The sequence below is a fragment of the Talpa occidentalis genome, unplaced genomic scaffold (assembly GCF_014898055.3).
Source record: "Talpa occidentalis isolate TD23 unplaced genomic scaffold, MPIMG_talOcc4v2.1 talOcc4.15, whole genome shotgun sequence".
NCBI classification, from domain to species: Eukaryota; Metazoa; Chordata; class Mammalia; order Eulipotyphla; family Talpidae; genus Talpa; species Talpa occidentalis.
This window is the reverse complement of record NW_023601543.1, coordinates 80,322,600-80,345,381: the sequence shown is the minus strand read 5'-3', so window position 1 is coordinate 80,345,381 and position 22,782 is coordinate 80,322,600. Positions and strand designations below refer to the sequence as shown.

General features: G+C 41.2%; 1 protein-coding gene across 1 annotated transcript in view; it reads right to left on the bottom strand.

Moving 5' to 3' along the window:
- The window catches only part of BEND2 (BEN domain containing 2), a 33,443-nt gene extending 19,065 nt beyond the window's left edge, over positions 1-14,378 (bottom strand). The window contains exons 1-7 of the mRNA XM_037511706.2: positions 14,224-14,378; positions 9,071-9,265; positions 7,932-8,071; positions 3,415-3,522; positions 2,300-2,705; positions 734-859; positions 666-688 (exon numbers count right to left, since the gene is read on the bottom strand). Coding sequence (XP_037367603.1) covers positions 666-688; positions 734-859; positions 2,300-2,705; positions 3,415-3,522; positions 7,932-8,071; positions 9,071-9,265; positions 14,224-14,248 — 1,023 coding nt within the window. The 5' untranslated portion in view covers positions 14,249-14,378. The remainder of the gene's footprint in view (positions 1-665; positions 689-733; positions 860-2,299; positions 2,706-3,414; positions 3,523-7,931; positions 8,072-9,070; positions 9,266-14,223) is intronic.
- Positions 14,379-22,782: the final 8,404 nt, after the last annotated feature.

The following is a 22,782-nucleotide window of genomic DNA, read 5'->3' as shown; positions in this document are numbered from 1 at the left end:
AAAACTAGTACATGACTGTTCATAGAGCTTAAGTTGTAATAGACGAAAATTGGAAATATCCCACAGATCTTTTAGTGCATAAATAGCTGTGCATCCATACCAGAACAGTACTCACAATAAAAGAGGAGCTATTGATACATGCGGTAATCGTACGAATCCCCAGGAAATTAATTAAGTAAAAAACACCCCAAAGACCATGCCTAGAAGGTCACATAGTATTTTATTACAAAATAACAATATTGCACTGACAAAATTATTGGAATGGAGGTCAGTTCAATGTTTGCTAGGGATGAGGACAGGGCATGATGGGATGCAGGATGACCAAAGTGGGTAGTTGTGGTTATAAAAGGGTTCTTGGAGTGAGGATGGAAGAAGTATTCTGAATCACAACTGTGGTGGCAGACAGATACATTGCTTAAAATGGGGAATAAAATGACATAGATTGAGCACACACACACACAGACACACACACACAACATATGTGGACTTAATCAATGTCAGGGTCCTGGTTGTGATATTTTGCCATAGGTTTGCAAGGTATTATGGTTAGGAAAATGGGTGAACATAAATGAAATCTCTGTATAATTAATTAATCTGTATAGTTCCTGTAAATCTAAAATTGCCTCAAAATAAAAAGCTTAATTAGAAGAAGGGTTTCTGCTGACTTGCATTGAAGATATGGAAGAATCTAGATTAAACAGTGATACTTGCAATATTCATCTTTCAAACTCACCAAAATTGGGCAGGAGAAAGACAGGAAAAGAAGCAATGTCTTGACCACAGTTGTTTGCCATCACAGTCGGATAATATATTGCCTTAATGTTGTTTTCAAGGCTGGTTTCTGGATTTCTTGGTGTTTCTATAAATAAAAAATTTTGAAGGTTATAAAATAAGAACTCTCATCTACAAATTCTATGCTGGGCGAACGTATACTTCGGGAAAAAAGGAAAAGTAAACACATTCTCACACCAAGGAAAACTAGGAGAAAACTAGGAGAAACGTGTTCCTGGCAGACATACTCTCAAAGAAAGCTGAAGGAAAATCTTCTGTTGAAAGGATATGATGAAAGAAGGAACTGCAAAGCATCAGAAGGAAGACCCACGGAAAGAGCAGAGAGACGGATATGGAGAAACTGGATCACTCATACATTGCTGGCAGGAACGTAAATGGTATAACTCCAGTAGAAAACAGGTAGTTTCTCATCAAACTGAACATGCAATGAACATATAACCAGAAATTGCACTCTTGGGTATTCATGTCAAAGAAATGAAAACTTCTATTTACACAAACCCCCGTACATGAATATTCATATTCATTTCACTCCTAGCAGTGAAAAACTGGAAAAAGAAAAACAAAATTTTCTTCAACAGATGGCACATTTACACCATGGAGTAGCGCTCAGTAACAAAAGGAAGTAACTAGTGATAAACACAACTCGGTTTCACTTCCAGGGACTTACGCTGAGTGGCAAAAAACCATTATGAAAAGGTTACAGCCTACATGTATCCAACCACATGACAATATTGAACTGACAAAATTCTAGCGATGGAGAATAAATCAATGTGGCCAGAGTTCGGGACAGGGAATGGGGTGGGCAAGTCCAGCAACGTGTGATGGGGATGGTATGAAAAAAGCAACACAAGAGATCCTTAGCATGTAGAAATGTTCTACACATTGACTATGGGAGCACACACACAAACCTTCTCACGTGATAAAATTTCATAGAACGAAATTCCCAGACATACAAGTTACACTAGGGACAGCTGAATGAGATCTGTAGATTACATCCACGTCAATATGCAGCCTGTGGGCCTCCCCGGTGGCGCAGCGGTTGAGCGCTGGGTTGTGAAGCTGCCCGCAGCCTCTGCAGCACTGGTTTGATCCCCCGCTGCTCCTGATCACCGGGCGAGGGTCCCACATGGCGCGCAGACCTCTCCTGCCGCCCGCTGCTCCCCTCAGCAGTGTACTTCGGTCCTTCTGCCTGCTCTGCTCCCCGCTCTGGCTCTGGTGAATTCTCTCACCCTCCCGTGCTTCTGACTGTACCCAGTGCTTGTATAAATAAATAAAAATAAATCTTTAAAAAAAAATGCAGCCTGTGAGATTTTCCTGTGGTTTCACAGGATGTCATCACTAGGGGATATGGGAAAGGATATCATTATTTCTTGCAACTACTTGTGACTCTACAATTACCTCCATATAAAACTGAATTTTACAAAATAGCTATCACTTGCTTGCATTAAGGATGCTTTTTAACTGAGATCAAAGGGCGCTATTTATAATATGTGCCATTCAAACTCACCAAAGTTGGAAAGGATGAAGTGAGATGAGGAGCCAGTGTCTGGGTTCATGCTGTTATTTTCCAGGAGTTCTGAGCAATTCATCATTTCAGGGGTGCTTGCCAAGCTGGGTTCTTCTTGCGACGCAAGTGCAGTAGACATGACTACAGAAGCTTGTGCAGACGAGATGGCACTGCTGCTATTTTCAGCACCTTCATTGAAAAAGCAAGGCAGAGAACCCAGACCAGGAAGTGGGTCTGGGAGACACGGCTCTAGGGAATGCGTGGCGACAACCCTGGGAAGTGGTGGGCTCTCCCTGAGCATGGGCTGCTGCAGCTCGGGGGGCGCCAGGGGCTGAAGTGCTCCCATAGGATTGATGCAGTTGTAGGTCTCCTGTCTTTCCACTGGGAGAGGTGGGGTACAAGCTCTCTGTCCAGGGGAAGAGAACAGAATGGGTTAGGGTTTTTTCCTTGGGTCCTGATCTTTCATTTCTCCATGAGGTATACAGTCAAAACTTTTTATGTAAATCCAGGTGATTTGTAAAATGCCACAAACCCAGCATAAATCAACTGTGTTAGAATAAGAATTACAAAGTTGGTAGAAATCCCCGGCCAGGGAGCAACCCATATGGCGCAGCAGACCTCTCCTGAGTCACCCGCTGCTCCCCTCAGCAGTGTGTTTCAGTCAGTCTGCCTGTTCTGTTCCCAGCTCTGTCTCTGGTGAATCCTCTCAGCGCCCCCCCCCACCCCACACCTCTGGCTTGTACCCCAGCTTTTGCTATGCATAAATAAATCTTAAAAAAATAATAAAATAATAAAAAAACAAAGTTGGTAGAAGCGTTGATAGCTATGTTCATTGCCACATCACTTTCTACATTTAAGGATGAAATGAATTTTCAGTATATGGTTCTGCTCTTTAACCCACGTTGTGACTGCATCTCAGACATTGTGGTCACAAACATTTTTATGTATATCCATTATTGTAATTTTTCAAACCTAAACTTTATAGCACTCATCCAATGGTTTTAGACAGCCTTGCTAATCTCACACATTACTAGTTTTCTCTCACTTCTAACTGACTGGTCTCTTTAGGAACAAGAGGGTTATCAAAGTAATAAAAATGTTTTTCCAACACTTACACGATTCAGTGACAATGTTCTCTCATTCCAGCAACGTTGCATATTTGAAATAATTCCACAAAGGTGGTTAATCTGCCAACTCATGTTTTTAATAAGTTCTTGCAAACCCTATTATAATAAATATTTAAATATTAAATAATAATAATAAATACATTTAGCATTTCCTATTTCAAAAGAAAATTAACAAATAAGAAAATATTAAGCTAAATGTTTACTGCTAGAAACAAAGAAAGTTCTCAAGAAATTGCTTGTTTCCCACACAATGCCTGGTTCATGGTGACAGAGAACAGCGGCTCAGAAGAGGAGCCCCAAGCTCCTACTTGGCCGCTCCATGTCACACAGCATCTGAGAAGCCCTCGTCTTGGAGAGCAGACACGCCACAGTTTCCTGAGCTCTCCTGCTTATGCAGTCACTTTACATCAAGGAAGGTGCTATTTTAGGAAAGAAATTTTCAAATCTGCTAAAAGGTCAGAGTCTGTTTCCATAGAATGACGGTGTGAACTAATAGGCAGTGAGTGTTTCACTCTGCAGAGTTTAAAGATACTTAATGAGGTAAAGAAAATTTTAACCCAATGCTTTAGAACTCTACATTTAAGAGACAGAACTTTGATGGAGTGGTGTTCCATAAGTTGGTTTTGATGATTTTATCATAGAAAACTTCAAATACATTACTCTCCGATTAATATTATAAAAGTAATACAATATACTTAATACAACTAGGAGTCAAATTAAGTACTAGAAAAAATAAGTCTATATATTTATCTTTCTTTTTCACCTATGTTTCAAAAGAATTACAGTCTTCTAACATAAAGCAGAGTCAAAGTAAAATAAATTCTGCATTTATATGAGAATGAGAAAGAGCTGATTTTAAAAGGGAGTAAGGAAAGAAGTTAGAAGAGCCCAGCCTTAAGCAAGGCTACTGAATATCAGTATGAACAAAGTCTATAGTGGATATATATAGACAGATGTGGAAATTTACAGATGTATGTGTATGCATGGACTAGAATACTTACATTTATTCCCTAGTCCTGTCTATTGAGAGGACCTAAGATATGACCCAAGAGCAGCACTGTATACACCTGGGGTCCGGATTTTGGTTTCCAAATACCATCTACAATAAATGTAGCCAGGGTTCCTTGGAGAAAGGAGAATTTCAGAGCTGGGGCAGGGAAAGTACAAATAAGCCTTGGGGGCCTCCTTGGTGGTGCAAGGGGTTAAGTACAGCACTATGAAGCAGTCCACAGCCACTGCAACACGAGTTAGATCCCTGGCCAGGGAGCTGACCCACATGGCGGAGCAGATCCCTCCTGTCTCACCTGCTGCTCCCCTCAGCAGTGTATTTCAGTCAGTCTACCTGTTCTGTTCCCCCCTCTGTCTCTGGTGAATCCTCTCACCCCCCCACACCTCTGGCCTGTACCCCAGCTCTTGTATGTATAAATAAATAAATCTTTAAAAAAAATGAAATGAGCCTTGAACATCTTGTGATGTCATAAAATAAGAAAGTATTTCCCCCACAAGTGGGGTATGTCAAAAGGCCACAGGAACCAACTGGAAGGTGCGCCCAATAGCCAAAACTGGAGCATATGATCAATGAAATAAATAATGATAACACTGGATTGTAATTTATATAATACAATAAATGTCCATGAGCCCATATTAGTAATAATATATATAACTGAATAAATGAGTGGGGGAGGGAGAACAGGTCATCCTTACAAATGAATTCCAATTAATTAATACAAAAAAGTCAGGGAAACAGTCACCATTAGGCAAACACCATAGTGGTAGCCGCTGCAGGTAAAACCCATGTATTAACTCAGTGGGCAAACACTGAGGAGAAACAGGACTTAGTATAGTCTCCAAGTACCCCACCCCCTCAAGATATTAATTACTAAAGGAAAAACAGTACATTACAGTGGGGAAATGCAGAAAACAACATGTTCACCAAGTGATCAAACGATGCCGAGATCACCAGTAAAACGATACATGGGTATGGCGTACTCCAGGTATGACTGAACCAAGAGAGACTAGTGTGTGTGGTGTTCTTGTCAAAAGGCATAACCTCGACCTACTCAAGAGATAATATCAGACATAGCCACACTGAGACATTTTACAAAATAACTGATTAGCACTCATCAAAAATGTCAAAGCCATGAAAGGCAAGGGAAAGAATGAAGAACTGTCCCAAATTGGGAAGAAGCAAAGAGACACAGCTAAGTTCAATGTGGGATACTGGATTGGATCCTGGAACAGAAAAGGACGTGGGGGAGGAGCCATGGTGAAATTCAAGCGAGACTGCAGCTCAGTTAGCAGTACTGTGCCATTGTTAATACCCTGGTTTTGAAAACTGTACTGTGGTTATACAATGAGCATAATTTTAAGTTAGACGGTAAGTTAACATTAAGGGAAACTGTGTGAAGTATATACATGAGAACACTTGGTAATATTTTTGAAACGTTTTCTATAATACTAAAATTATTGCAAAAATTACAAAAGCTACTGAGATGGAGTACAAAACTGCTGTGGATTTCCTGTTAGGTAAGGAAAAGAGGGAAACAAAATAGTGACAAATCCGAGAAATATTTTCTTGAGCATGAGCTAAGGAGGAACTCCACGGTACATGAAGGCTGGAAAAGAATTGAAATCATTTCCTTTATAAGAGTGTGAACCTATCTGGCAACTAGCAATTAATATTACATAAATATTCAGTGAGATCCACATTCATTAATGACACGACTGCCTTCTTCACAATCAAGTATTCATATTCTCGCCTACGGAAGATTTATTAACAGACCAAAAAGAAATAGGAAAGAAAGAACTGTAGGAGAAATTCAGCACGTCCATTTTGCTTTCAAGGAGTGCCAAAAGCCTAAAGGATTCTGCCCAGTGCCAGACTACAATAACATGAAAAGATGTGTTCGCAGACCCGCTTTCTTATTAACCCAGTTACACTTAAGACACCATTCCCTATCAGGCTGAAGTCCTTCATACTTCAGGGTAGAAAGACTAATCTTCTGGTAATCTAGCACCAGAACTGCTTTAGAGGAAAATATTTCTAACCACAACAAAGAACCAAAAGCTAGAGAGGGCTTTTGATTTTCAAATAATTCAACAGTGACACTCTGTGGACAAAAAAGGAAATACTGAAGTACTTATTTTTCCCAGTAAATGAATCTCTAAGTTTCCTTTTGGAGTCAAAGATGGCATAAATAAGCAATTAGAAAATAACAAGCATTACATTTAGCTATAAAGACTATTCTAATGAGGTAGTATGGACTAGAAGAATAATTCTAATGAAAACATACCAAGTAGTGATCAATGTTTTTGTTTTAAAAATTATCTGTGTTAGCCCTGCATTACAAATTTATGAGACAGCAAAAATTATATGGAATTGTAACATGAATTAGTGATTATCTGAACTATATATTGCCAGCTTGACGCTTTTCAAAGTACTTTCACATAGTTATATCAGAAACCATGATTCTTGGGAGGCAATTAACATTATCCCCAGAGATGAAAATACTGGGACTGATAGAAATTAAAGAGAACTGCTTATACTAATTAGGAGGTATGACTATCCTCATCCTTATGCAAATTTAAAAATCATTTTGCTAAATTATATATAATTTAATAATCTATTTTATTCAGCTTCAGCAATCAAGAAACGCAGCTGAAGATGACAGAAATGTAATACAGTGCAACCACTTCAGAAAACTGGTGGTTTCTTAAAAACTTTTATCTACCCTGTGACTCAGCATTTCTACTCAAGTATTATCAATTAAACATTAACATATGTTCACAAAGAGATTCCATAATAATGTTCATAGCCACTTCACTCATAATTGCCAACAACTGGAAACAATTCAAAATGCTCACCAAAAGGAGAACATATTTAAAAATTGTACATATTCATAGAATAAAATATTTCTCAATTATAAACAAGAATTAAATCTTGCTACAACCTGATGAATCTCTAAAGCATCATTCTAAGAAAAGAGTGCTTACTGAATGACACCATTTACATGACGCTTTAGAACAGGCAAAACTAATCTATGGTGGAAAAAACATCAGAATGGTATTTCCCCAAGGTTAGGGACTTACTAGGAAGAGACACAAGGCAACTTTCTGGGACAATGGATATGTTCTTTATCTTGATGGGTATACATATTTGTCAAAATTCATCAAACTGCACATTTAAGAACTGTGCATTTCTTAAATTATAAGACCAACTAGTGGTTACTAAAAGGGAAGGGGAAGGGGAGATAAATTGAGTGAAAGGGGAAAATTGTACAGTGAAGGACAGAATTTGGCTTTTAGTGGTGTACTTGATGTATTACATACACTTGTTGATTTTTAGCAACGTACACATCAAACTGATATAGTGTTGGAATGCAATGTTACTTCAATAAAAAGAAGAAAAAGAATTACATTTCATTGCATGAAATTAAGCTCAGTTTTTGGAAAAAATAAAGTAGAATGAAAAGAACAAAGAAAAATTTTCGCTTTAATATACAAACCATATAATTCTCCCTTGGACTAGATGATCGTCCTCTTTTGTAAGATGGGGCAAAATCCACTTCCCCTGAGATGGGGCTGAATCTTTTTAAATTTTCTGGATGGTTCATCTGTTTATCCAGCACGGATAAACCTGCAGCTTCTGAAAAACACACAAAAAGCATTACTTCACATACTCACTACCTCATAAAGTTAACACGGATATGTTTTTAGAATGCCAACTCCAATGGAATTGGAGTCTTGACTGGAGGTTAGAGAATGACAAAACAAGAAATTTTCTGCCAGTCATTTAGAATAGACCCTTAAAAATCGAAGGGCCACATCACCCATGCCCAGGAACAAGAATCAAGATCAAACTCAACCCCAAATTGTCAAGTGAATGCTTCACAGCTGAGAGGCTGCAGAGTAAGCGCCGGAGACAAAAAAACAAGAGAACATTCCTAACTGCTTTTGTCAAGGCGCCCCAAAGGGCTTTTTACTTAGGGGACAGCAGGTCACCAAATGCGAGCTGGGAGTCCACAGCAGTTTGCCTCCCCGCCACCCATGCGTGCACTGGACAGACCACTGAAGACACAGCCTCCTCACCTGCCAGGTGAGACCGGTTGGGATGATCGCTACGGTCACTTCAGCTCTAAGATCATGACTGCCCTGATTTATACTAAACCCAAACAAATGTATGTGACCTATAAGGCAAAGCATCTAGAATTATGTAAGCTCGGTTATACTTCTGAGTCATTTAACTCTGACACAAGCTGTTTTTCCTTGTAAGTTTAGTTTTTGCTTTGTCACCAAGTAGTTATATTTATAGTCACCATGTTTAAATAATTTTTCAGAGACAGAAAATAAATTCTCCCCAGGAAACATTCTCCCCAATGCTTTCTGAGACTACCTTCCTTCCTTACTCCCCAGAGAATGAAAAGGGGAAAGAAGACATGATAAAGCTTAAAGGAAGGGAAAATGCAAGCACAAACTGTAATATTACCATGAAGTTTGGCCTTCTGATAATGAGCAATTAATGCAAAAGTTATAGGAATATTTAAGCAATTTAGTAGAAATGGGAATAAGGAAGCAAAATTTCACACAGGATGTTTAACACAATTACCATATATTTGTGTTGATCGAGCACAGTCATCATATTCACCTTGAAAATCTGGTTCTATGGCCAGTATGTCATCATCGGAAGTCTCGTCCTCATCCCCGTCCTCGTCCTCGTCCTCATCCTCGTCCTCGTCGTCATAGTCCTCTTCTTCCTCAGAATCTTCTATTATATCGTCATCATCATCATCACCCTCCTCCTCCTCATTGTCACTGTCTTCAATAGTTACAATAATATAATCTAAGAATGAGCAAAGGGAAAGGTTAGATCGGACACCACATTAAACAGCATCTAAAAGAAACCACCTTATACAGTGTGGAATATTTAAAAAATATATTATATTATATTATATATTATATTATAATATTATATTATAGGTGGAAAAATTAAATACTTTAATATCTCTAAACATTGCAAGTTAGGTAAGAAATCACTTGTTTAGTATGAAGTTCTGAGACATATATTTGTATGTATGTATGTATGTATGTATGTATACGCAAATGGTATTATTTCTAGTACAGCCAATTTTACAGAGCAATAAATTTCTTCTCACTTAAGAAAGGTGACCACCTGGCCCATGCTACCATGTATTCACTGATATGCTTTTAACATTTAAAATGATGCAACTGATAATGGATAGCCACACTTTATGGTGACCATGAATTTCTAAACTTGTTCTCTAAATATTAATATTAATCCTTATAACAATAAACACAGAAAAAAGAACAAAAGTAAATCTTGTTATTAAAACAAATTAAATTCAAATTGAATGTCACAAAATGTGAAATAGATGTTCACATAGAATCTAGATGTGAAATATGAGCCTCAGTAAAGCATCTTAATGAATATGTAAGATAGCACATCACACAAATGTATGCTCTATAAATGGGCTTTCTTAATTCTTAAAATTGACCTGAAAAATAAGAACATGTTTAAGCTTTAAATACTAATTTGCAGATCTTGCTTGCATTGCATCAGAAACTCAAATTCCATACATTTATTTGAAGTAGCATTTAAATAAAATTAGCTATTATGAGTGGGTAGGGTGGTGTGAAAATGGTTCTCAGTTAGAGATTGTGTGATGTAGGCTCCAATTCAAGCTCTGTAGTTATCCAGAGGTATGATCTTTGGGCCAGATACATCTACTCTTTTACCTCTGTATTCTCATCCATACACATGGAATTGAGTTTGGAGAGTCCATCTGAATTCTACTTAATAGACGCCCATGGGGAAAAGTAACAGAAAATTAGAAACTACCTAGTTATCCCAAGAAAAGGGAATTGGTTAAGTAAATTATGGCACGTGCATATGACAGAATGGTATATAGTCAACGAGATGGAAATTCTCAAAGAATTTCCAAACTTATTGATATCAATCAATAAGTAGAACACTTATTGATATTAGAAATGCTGGTGAAAAAAAAAGAAAAGGATTCAAAGAAAAATAACATATAATTCTAACTTTGAGAGCAGAAGGAAATAGCGATCATTATATTTAAGTCACTGTCTCTGGGTGACAAGATTATCTTCATTAGACTTCTCTAAGGTTCTCTACATTAAACTTTAGACTTCATAATCAGAAGGAAATAACAAGGGTAACTGAAATATTACTTTACATATCAACAGATTTTTCAAACTGGAACTGGGAAAACTAATGACAGCTCCACTAAAATCACTCAGTGATTTTGTAAACTTCCAATTAATTCTTTTAGGTATATGCATAACCTCCGTAAGCAAATTTTTAAAATATGTAACATTTAGAAGTGTCACTTTTTTTTGAAGATTATGCTTTCAAAGTGCTAGGAACTCAGTTGCCATGACTTATCAGATAAGATACAGTTCACAATGGTGAAACCTCCCTCTCACATGATGACTAGTGGAGGAAATACCCAGCAAAATGGGGCAGATTTACAATGGCTACGAGACCCTGACTCTCAAAGCAAAACATCAAACCTTTTCTTTAAAAAAAACTATGTCAATGCATTTAACAATCATTTTCTAAATCTGTAAGGAATCTCAAAAACAGTTCTTCCACGGTCCTTAGCCAACTTTAGAGGCTACACAGTCTGCCAACTTTGGGACAACACCTCCCAGTTTATCCCATGGCCCAGCACTGGCGGCAGGCAAGCTTGCAACTGAATCGAGCCCAGGGCCAGCTTTATAAAAGGTTGCTTGCAAAATCACAATTCATAAACACTAATCCCCTTTACCACTTCATTTTATAAAATTCTAAGAGTCCAAATTGGGCAAAGCCAGGATGACAATGGAGGGCGGCGATCCCACAAATTTAGAGCTGTTCTATCAAAGGACAGTACTCAACCTTACTGCAGGTGGGATGCACCCTCGTGCAAAGGGCGCTCCTTCTTTAGAGGGGTCCTCACATTTGCAGCATTCTTAAGTCCTGCATCTGCCTTCTAGAAACGAAGAACAGGTTCTACAAAGGGCCTACATCTTAATTTTCTTTTTCGTGGTTTACACACTTAATAAAACAGCGAAGCTGGGCCTCCCCTGGTGGCGCAGCGATTGAGCACTGGGCTGCGAAGCTGCCCACAGCCTCTGCAGCGCCGGTTCGATCCCCGGCTGTTCCCCAGCCACCGGAGGAGGGTCCCACATGGCGCGCAGACCTCTCCTGCCGCCCGCTGCTCCCCTCAGCAGTGTACTTTGATCCTTCTGCCTGCTCTGCTCCCCGCTCTGGCTCTGGTGAATTCTCTCACACCCTCCACGCTTCTGATTGTACCCAGTGCTTGTATAAATAAATGTTTTTTAAAAATTTTTAAAAATTAAAAAAAAAATAAAACAGCAAAGCTGCAGTGCTTGTTTCCGAGCAAACGCGGTTACCACCAAATGCTCAAAATTAACATCTCACTCTCAAAAGATGTTATGATGGATCCGCTAGCTCATTTGTCAGTTCTTTAAACTCAAAATTCTATATAGTCTGAGAGTCTTGGTCCTTCTGTGACCGCTACCTCCCCCAAAGAGAAAGAATAAAGGCTCTATTTGTCCCAGAAAGTCAGCTCCAGGTATTCAATAAATAGCCAAATCTCAAACGCTCACAAGCTTGCATGCCAGGAGAGGCTGTGGGAAGCACCCCATCCACCCTACTGCAGCGTTGCTGAAATGTGAGGCTGCAAAGTTCAGACTTAATCTTCCAGCAAGTTCTCTCCTCCCAGGAATGCCCTGGCAGCTAACCTCAATCGTTTTTCTGCAGCCTTAAGGCACCCTACTCAGTAACGGCTTGAGGCGCTTGCACAAGAGGCAAAAAAAATGTTCAAGGAAAAGGCGCACCTTTCGCACCCGAGCTTGCGTCTCCACCCTCAGGCAGGCACGAAGAAACTTGCTGCCGGGTGAAACCTGCGAGGAGCAGCTTCCCCTAGAGGCAACAGCCCGGATGGGTTTACTGCCGCTAGAGGGAGGGCCTGGAAAGAGCGGCCGGCCCTCAAACCAGGCACAGCCTCTCCGCATGGTGGCGCACTGATCCCCAGTGTCGTTGCGAGAGCCAGGAATGCCAAGAACTTCTGGGCGCATAGCGAGTCCCAGGAGCGCAGCAGGCCCTGGGAACATCATGAGCTGGTGGGCAGGAAGGCACCAAGAGCCCCACTATCACCTCGAGCTGCTGGAATACCAGGAGCCCTGGGGGACCCCACAAGCTCCATAATCACCTTCGCGAAAAGCCATAAGCCCCAGGATTACTTTGAGCCCCGAACACCACAAGCCTGGGGGGTGGGGGTGGGCAGCACAAGCTTCACTACCCCCTTGAACCCCTGCAATATCACAAGCCCTGGGGGGGAGGGGGGCATGATCACTTCCTGCAAAGCCATGAGGCTTAGCAGCACTACTAACTCCAGGATCATATGAAGCCCTGGAACACCATGGGTGTGCGAGTGGGGGTGAGGCATCATGCACCTCGAGCTCCTGGAACAGCATGCGCTCCAGGGGGCACCACAAGCCCCATAAATTACCTCAAGCCCCTGCAACACCGGGAGCTGAAGCGGGGGAGGGGATGCCACTAACCCCAGGTTCACATCCAGCTCCTGGAACACCATGAACCAGGGGGAGGGGAGACCACTAATCCCAAGACCACCGCCAGCTCCTGGAACACCATGAGCCCTTGGGGGCACCATAAGCCCCTGGATCACCTCAGGCCCCTGGACACCATGTGCTTGGAGGGCGCCACTAACTCCAGGGTCACACAGAGCCCACGGAACACCATGACCTTTGGGGGGATGTAACGAACCCCCGGATTACCTCAAGCCCCTAGACAGCATGAGCCTCAGGGGGGCGCCACTAACTCCAGGATCAGCTCAAGTGCCTGTAATACCACAAGCCCCGGGCAGCGCCACTAAGTCCGCAGGCGCCTCAGCCCTAGAACACCATGAGCCCGTGGGGGCGGCGCCACGAGCCCAACGATCACCTCAAGCTTCTGGAACGCCATGAGCCAGAGATGCCGGCAGTCTCACAATCACCTTGAGCCCTTAAGACACAACAAACCCCGGGACTCCAGGAGTCCCCAAATTGCCTCAAGCCCTAGGTCACCATGAACCCTGGAGACACGGGGAGCCCCATGATCATCTCAAGACTGGGACACTATGAGCCCTTCAGACACCACAAACCCGGTGACTCCCAGAGTCCCATCACCTCAGCCTTGGGACACCATGAAAAACCCGGGGACGCCATAAGCCCCGTGATTACCTCAAGCCCCTAAGACACCAGAAACCCAGGGACTCCCAGAGTCCCACAATCACCTCAAGCCCTGGCACGTCATGAAACCCGAAAACATCGAAAGCTCCACCATCACCTCAAATCCTTGGATACCATGAAGCCTAGGGACAGCACAAGCCTCTGGAACTGCTAGAGCCCTTCAGGAGCCATGAACCCCAGGACACCGCAAGTCCCACAATCACCTCAAGCCTCTGGGATAAAATGGACCCCGTGGATGGTTTAAGCTCCAAAGACGGCCAGGCCCTGCGCCAGACGCAGTGCGTGATGCCCAGGTTCCTATGCCCGCTGGTGAATCGTGGGCAGTGACCAATGCCCAGGAGCCACCACCACACCCACCTTGGCTGACACCCAGCCAATCCCACCATCCTCCCGCTCAACCCCTTAAGTGGGCTGGATACGAATTCTGTCAAGAATCTCGCTCTGCGGTGGGGACAGAAAAGAAGCATAAGTAGTGGGGCAGCTGCAGAGAGGGCACCTTACCCTGCTCCTCAGACATCTCAGACATCGTGAGGCTACGAGCTCGACTCAGAGCTCGGCTCTGAGCACCTCAGTCTTGGCGTCTGCTCTGAGGCGCTGCGATCGCGACCGTGCACACGAGGCGCCTGCGGTACACTGCGGCACCAAACGGAAAGCAAGTGAAACTCACTACTGGGGGTGGTTTCTGCGGCTGCGCACTAGTGCCTGGCGTGCGCACTCCACTGGCGGGACTGGAAGGGGGCGCGAGGGTGACGCCAAGATTATGCATGCATAAAGTACGCTTTAAAAATTATGTGTGCGGGGCCTCCCTAGTGGCGCAAGGGGTTAAATACTTCACTATGAAACAATCCGCAGACTCTGTAACACCAGTTCGATCCCCTGCAGGCCACGGAGCAACCCATATGGCACGGCAGATCTCTCCTGTCTCCCCGCTGCTCCCCTCAGCAGTGTATTTCAGTCAGTCTGCCTCTTCTGCTCCCCACTCTGTTTCTGGTGAATCCTCTCACCCCACCACCACCACATCTCTGGCCTGTACCCCAATTCCTGTATGTATAAATAAATGTTTAAAAAATATATAAAATAAAAATTATGTGTGTATACATATATAATTTTAAGTATACTTTGAAAACAATGCAAAAGTAGCCACCAGTGTAATTCTGCCCTTCTCCAAATGCTCTTTTACACATATCATAAGGATATAAGCATACTAGCATATGTTGTGAGGAAATATTACAGAATGTAAGAAATTTGGGTTCAGACTTGAAAGTTTTTCTGGGTTGTGTTCTCATGTCTACTACTTGCTATGGGAAAAAAATCTGAAAATAATACAAATTTTAAAATGTGCCCCCTAACATTACCCACTAAATCCCTCCATGCCACCCTGTCCTTCCCTTTAATTGTCATTTTCCAAACAGCCATGGGCTTCATTCCATAAAGTAATAATAACTACAACTGGCCTTTTTACTAGTGTTCATCACAAGCCAGCCATTTAATATGTGCAACTTTATCTGGGCCTCATCACAGTAAGTAATTGGTTTTATTCTCCTACTTTAAGCTTAATTAACTTGTGCAAAGCTACAAAGCTAGTGCCAGAGTTATGATCTGAATATGGGGATCACTCCTGCATAGTGCATGCTCATAACTCCTATGTTATTTTACCTCTGGCTCAACTGCTTCTAGAAATTTTTCTAATCTTTCAAAGCCTGTTCCAGTAGGACATCTGTTCTAATACATGCACCAAGACACTTTCCTGACGCCCCCTGATAAGACTGAGTCACTCCTGTAGGATTCCACAGTAAGTCACTTTCACCTCCTTTCAGCACTTAAATCACTCTTTCTGAAATTAGAAATATTTGTCAATATGCTTCTTTCCTTCTAAGTTCCTGGAGATCAACACCAAGTCTTATTTATATTTAAATAGCACTACCCTCACAAGGTTCTAAAAGGCTATTCACTGGTGAATTCTACCAAACATGCAAAGAAGAACTAATACTAATCCTTCTCAAACTCTTCCAAATATATAGAAAGAAGGTGCACTTTTAAATACATTTTACAAAGCCAACATTATCCTGATACTAAAACCAGACAGGCAGACCAGAAAAAAAAATTATAGGCCGCTATCCCTAATGAATGTAGATGCAAAAATCCTAGCAAACCAAATTCAACAATACATTAAAAGGACCATGCATCATGATCAAGTGGGATTTACTCCAGAGATGAAAGGATAGTTCGACATCTCCAAAACAAACAACATGATACACAACAAAATGAAGGATAAAAATCATATATGATCATCTGAATAGATGCAGAGAAAGTGTTTGCAAAATTCAATATCCATTATGATTTTTCAAAAAGCTCTCAACAAAATAGGAAGAGGAAATGTATTTCAACATCATAAAGACCACAAATGACAAACTTAAAACTAACATCATAATCAATGGTGAAAAGCTTTCCTTCTAAGATCAGGAACAAGACAAAATATCCATTCTTGCTGCTTTTATTCGCTATAGTAATGGAAATCCTTGCCACCGCAATTAAGCAAGAAAAAGAAATAAAATTCACCACCCAAGCTGGAAATGAAGAAGTAAATCCATCACTATTTGCAGATGACATGATACTGTATAGAAAACCTTAAAGACTCAAAAACTCTGTTAGAACTTATCAATGATATCAGTTAAATTGCAGGATATAAAATCAATATACAAAAATCTGTTGCATTTCTATACATTAATAACAGAAAGAAGAATTAAGAAACAATACTGTTTACAATTACATCAAAAGGAATAAAACAGGCGGCGGAGCAACATGGCGGCGAGGAGACGCTGCGAGTAAGATCTCCCATTAAAAAAAAGTTAATAGGGAAGAAAAGCGGCAGGTCCCAGTGAGAACTGGGACACGGAAGATAAACGGACGACTCCAGCAAACTACCCGAAGAAGAAAGTGGCCATAAAAGAGGACTAGAAGGGAGGAAAGCGCAGAACCCTGCTCCCCTCCCCCACCCACAGAGTCAGCACTCTCCGACCAGCAGAGAGGAGGGAAAAAACAAACTAAAACGACCAACAAGAACAAACTACGCATCAAGCGGGACTGGGAGTGGAAAGGAACTATTGCAGCCACCACACCCCGTGAACGGGAGCTGTGGAGAACCCTGCAGGATTCGCCGCTGCGGTGAGCGAACGGCTCCCGGCGCCATTAGAGAACAAAGAGACTCTGGAGGAGACCTGCACTCAGCCCTGGGCCGGCCGGTAAGCTTGCGCAGAAAAGCAGCGCGCTTGGCGTGCTTGAAAAGCAAACGCTGATCGGGATCGCGGCTGCCCAGGTCCCTGCGCCTGCGACCTAGGCTTGCAGGGAGTCGCGCGGAGGCCCTCACTGAGGTGAAAGTCCCTCACTGAGTAAGCAGGAACCAGGCGCCCAGGCACGGGAGCAGGGTGCAAAAGGCGGCATTCCCGCGCCACTGAACTGGGCTACAGCCCGCGTCCTGGACCTGAGGGCTTTGGAACTGAGACCCGGGGCATGAAGTTCGGGGTGTGGGTTCTCCACGACGGTGGGGCACAAGGCAGACACAGCACCCCAAAGCCGTTGAGGTTTACCCTACCATTCCTGCTCTGTTCCCTGTCCCACGGGGTGGGGGGGCGAGAAACAGCCCCCCAAGGATAATAGGAGAGCTCTCTGGAGCCACCTAGCGACCAGAAAAAAAAGTCACTAACACCCCATAGAACAGGGAAATTTCTTAAGACTGCTTGAAAAGGGCAGAAGGCTCCTGGAGGAGACAGTGGCCAGCTGGGAAGTTAGCCCACGCCAGGCCCCTTCCGACCAGCAGTCTGAGCCCACAGAGGGAACAGGCACCCACGGCTGGGGCAGACCGGGTGCGCAGAAGAGTGTGCCTGAGACCGGATGCTCAGGGACTGAGTCCCGCGTTGCCATTTTAGAACAGGGGCATCTCTTCAGTAAAGACTTCCTGAAACCAGCAGAAAGCTCCCTCAGAAGCCAGAGATGGCTCCTGGAGGAGCCAGAGGGGAGCGGAGAAGTTCACCCAAGATGCCGGCCAGTCCGAGCAACACAGTGTCCCAATGCATACGACAAATTAGAAAACAGACAGTAGGGGGTAGAAGAACCACACGCAACCTAACAACTCCTCAGGAAAAAAGCACACCACAAAAAGAAAACCACCCCCCAGATTGCAACGACAGTAACTTGGAAGAACTTCTGAGCCTTCCAGAAAGAGAATTTAAAATTGCCGTGATTAAAAAAATGACAGAACTCATAAAGGAAAACAATGATCAGAAGAAGGAAATTGAGTCCCTAAAGAGGGAAGCAAAAGAAGCACAGGAGATCAAAGAATTAATGGAGGAACTAAAGAACTCTGGGAAAAGCAATGAAAGGAGAATAGATGAAATGGAAGAACGAATAAGTACTCTTGAAGACACAGAAATAAAAAGAACCAAAACAGAAAAGGAAAGAGAAGTACGAAGGAAAAAGAATGAAGAAAGACTTCGGGAACTATCTGACTCCATGAGGAAAGGAAATATAAGAGTTATAGGAATTCCAGAAGGAGAGGAGAGAGATGTAGGAACAGAGAAAATATTCCAGGAGATAATTGAAGAGAACTTCCCAAACGTGAAGAAGGAGCTGAAAATTGATATACAAGAAGCAAGAAGAACACCAAACTTCCACGACGAAAGGAAAAATACAGCAAGACACATAACAGTAAAGCTCCCAAGAATCCATGACAAGGAAAAAATAATGAAGCTGACAAGAGGGAAGAAACAGATAACATTCAAAGGAAAACCAATCAGGCTGACATCAGACTTCTCTGAAGAAACACTACAGGCAAGGAGAGAGTGGAGGGACATAGTCAACAGACTCCAAGAAAATAGATGCCAACCAAGAATACTCTATCCTGCAAAGCTCTCCTTCCTCTATGAAGAAAGAATAAGGACCTTCCCAGACAAAGAGAAACTCTGGAATTTCATTACGACTAAACCCCCACTCCAAAAAAATACTACAAGGAATCCTAAAGCCAGAACCTCAGAGGGACGAATAACAACGAAAGAAGGCCAAAAAAAAAAAAAGTTATTAAAAGAATAAATAAATAAAATCAAAGGAAAGACAAACACAATGGCAAATACAAATGCTAACATATCAATATTAACTCTAAATGTAAATGGACTAAACTCTTCAATAAAAAGACACAGAGTTGCAGCCTGGATTAAGAAACAAAACCCAACCTTTTGCTGTCTCCAGGAAACACATTTAGCTACAAAAGATAAAAATAGGCTCAAAGTTAAAGGATGGAAAACAATCCTACAAGCAAATGGGCCAAAAAAGAAAGCAGGAACAGCTATACTTATATCAGATAAAACAGACTTCAAACTCAAAAAATAAAAAAGAGACCCCAATGGTCACTACATTATGATCAAGGGGACAATACTTCAAGAAGAAATAACACTCATTAACATATACTCACCTAACGAAGGAGCACCAAAATATATCAGACAACTGTTGTCCTCTCTGAAAACAGACATCAGAGAAAACACATATGTAGTGGGAGACTTCAACACACCACTATCAACAATGGATAGATCAAAAGACAAAAAATAAGTAAAGAAACTAAAACTCTAAATAAGGACCTAGAGCATTTGGGCTTAACAGACATCTATAGAACACTAAACCCCAAAAAAACAGAGTACACATTTTTCTCAAGCTCACACGGATCATTCTCCAGGATCGATCACATACTGGGGCACAAGACAAACATCAACAGATACACCAAGATTGAAATCATATCAACCAATCTTTTCTGACCATGAAGGCATCAAACTAGAAATAAACCATAAAAAGAAGGCAAGGAACTTTCCTACCTCATGGAGATTAAAAACCACACTACTGGAAGACCACTGGACTAATGAGATCAAAGAAGAAATTAAAAAATTCTTTGAATTGAACAACAAGGAGGACACCAATATCCTAAATGTATGGGATGCAGCAAAAGCAGTAATAAGAGGAAAATATATAGCAATAGAAGCTCACATCAAGAAACAAGAAAGAACTCAAAGAAACAACCTAATCTCGAAGCTCAAAGATCTAGAAAAAGAACAACAAAAAAACCCCAAAACCAGTAGAAGAAAAGAAATAATAAAAACCAAAGCAGAAATAAATGAAACTGAAACTAAAAAAACAATCCAAAAGATCAATGAAACCAAGAGCTGGTTCTTTGAAAAAATAAATAAAATAGACAAACCCTAGCCAGGCTCACAAAGGAAAAAAGGGAGAAAGCACAAATAAACAGGATCACAAATGAAAGAGGAGAAATCACAACAGACACAGCAGAAATCAAAAGAATAATCAGTAACTACTATGAACAGTTGTATGGAAACAAGTTCAACAATCTAGAGGAGATGGACAAATTCCTACAACTCTACAATCACCCAAAGCTAGATAAAGAAGAAATAGAACACCTAAACAGACCAATTACAATTAGCGAAATTGAAATGGTAATCAAAAACCTCCCCAAAAACAAAAGCCCAGGACCTGATGGATTTCCAAATGAATTCTACCAAACATTCAGAGATGAATTAGTGCCTATCCTTCACAAACTCTTTCAAAAATTGAGAAGGAAGGGACAATACCAAACACGTTCTATGAAGCCAACATTACACTAATACCAAACCGAACAAGGACAACACAAAAAAGGAAAACTACAGGCCAATCTCCCTAATGAACACTGATGCAAAAATCCTCAATAAAATTTTAGCTATCAGAATCCAACAATGTATCCATAAGATAATTCACCACGACCAAGTAGGATTCATTCCAGGGACACAGGGATGGTTTAACATCCGAAAATCAATCAACGTTATCCAACACATCAACAAAACGCAATATAAAAACCATATGATAATATCAATAGATGCTGAGAAAGCTTTCGACAAAGTGCAACACGCATTCATGATAAAAGCCCTTGAAATTCTTGGGATACAAGGAACATACCTCAACATCATAAAGGCCATCTATGACAAGCCAACAGCCAGTATCATTCTCAATGGTGAAAAGCTGAAAGCAATTCCATTAAGATCTGGAACAAGACAAGGATGTCCACTCTCACCACTGCTCTTCAATATAATACTGGAAGTCCTAGCCAGAGCAATAAGACAAGAGAAAGACATCCAAGGAATCCAAATAGGAAAAGAAGAAGTCAAACTATCACTATTTGCAGATGATATGATAATATACATAGAGAACCCCAAAAACTCCACAGAAAAACTAATTCAACTCATCAATCAGTTCAGCAAAGTGGCAGGATACAAAATCAACACACAAAAGTCAGTAGCCTTCCTATACACAAACAATAAATCTGAAGAAGAAGAAATTAAAAAAAACATCCCTTTTATTATTGAAACAAAAAAAATCAAATATTTGGGAATAAATCTAACAAAAGAGGTAAAGGACCTATACAAAGAAAACTATAAAACACTGTTAAAAGAAATAGAAGAAGACACAAAGAAATGGAAAGACATCCCTTGCTCATGGATTGGAAGAATAAACATTATTAAAATGGCCATCCTACCAAAAGCAATATACAGATTCAATGCTATTCCAATCAAAATTTCAATGTCATCCTTCAAAGAAATAGAACAATTATTGATGAAATTCATATGGAAACACAAAAAACCCCGAATAGCCAAAGCTCTCCTGAAAAAAAGAGAAGGGAATGGAGGCATCACACTCCCAGACTTCAAACTCTACTACAAAGCCATAATCATCAAAACTGCATGGTATTGGAACAAGAACAGACATACAGACCAATGGAATCGAATAGAAAATCCAGAAATAAACCCACAGATTTATGGTCAACTAATCTTTGACAAAGGAGCAAAGAATATGCATTGGAGCAAAGAAAGTTTGTTCAATAAATGGTGCTGGGAAAACTGGGTCGCTACATGCAAAAGAATGAAGCTTGACCACTACCTCACACCATACACAAAAATCAACTCAAAATGGATTAAAGAACTAGACATAAGACCTGAAACCATAAAATATATAGAAGGAAATATAGGCGAAACACTACGTGATTTGCACATCAAAGACATCTTTACAGACACATCACCCAAAGCAGTGATAGTGAAGACAAAGATAAACAGCTGGGACAAATTAAAGAGCTTCTGTACAGCAAAAGAGACAAATAACAAAAACAAAGAGAAACCCACCAACTGGGAGAACATTTTTGCACCCAACACTAATGAAAAAGGACTGATCACAAAAATCTGCAAAGAGCTGATGAGACTCAGCAACAACAAAAAAAATAACCCAGTCAAAAAATGGGCAGAAGAGCTAAAAAGAAACTTCTCTGAAGAGGAAATGCAAATGGCCAACAGGCATATGAAAAAATGTTCAACATCACTTGTAATCAGGGAAATGCAAATCAAAACTACCATGAGATACCATCTCACACCAGTGAGAATGGCACATATTAAAAAAACTAGCAACAACAAATGTTGGCGAGGGTGTGGAGAAAAAGGAACTCTTCTGCACTGCTGGTGGTAGTGCAAACTGGTCCAACCACTATGGAGAGCTGTGTGGAGATTTCTGGACCTACTAAACATAAAGCTTCCATATGATCCAGCAATTCCACTCCTAGGTCTTTACCCAAAGGACACAGAAACATCCATTCCAAAGAACACCTGCACCCCTATGTTTATAGCAGCACTATTTACAATAGCTAAGCTTTGGAAACAGCCCAAATGCCCAAAAAATAGATGACTGGATCAAGAAGATGTGGTCCATATACACCATGGAATATTACTCAGCATTCAAAAGAGATAAACACATGCAATTTGCAGCAACATGGATGGCACTGGAAGGGATCATGCTCAGCGAAATAAGCCAAAAAGAAAAGAAAAATACCGTATGGTCTCACTCATAGCAGGAATCTAAAAAACTTAAATAAGGGACCAGGAAAATGAATAACTATAAGAAAATGAAAATCAAAATCAACAAAAAACTAAGAACCAGAGACACTTTTGGGGGTGAGGGGCGGGAGGGGAGGGATTGGGGTCAGAATGG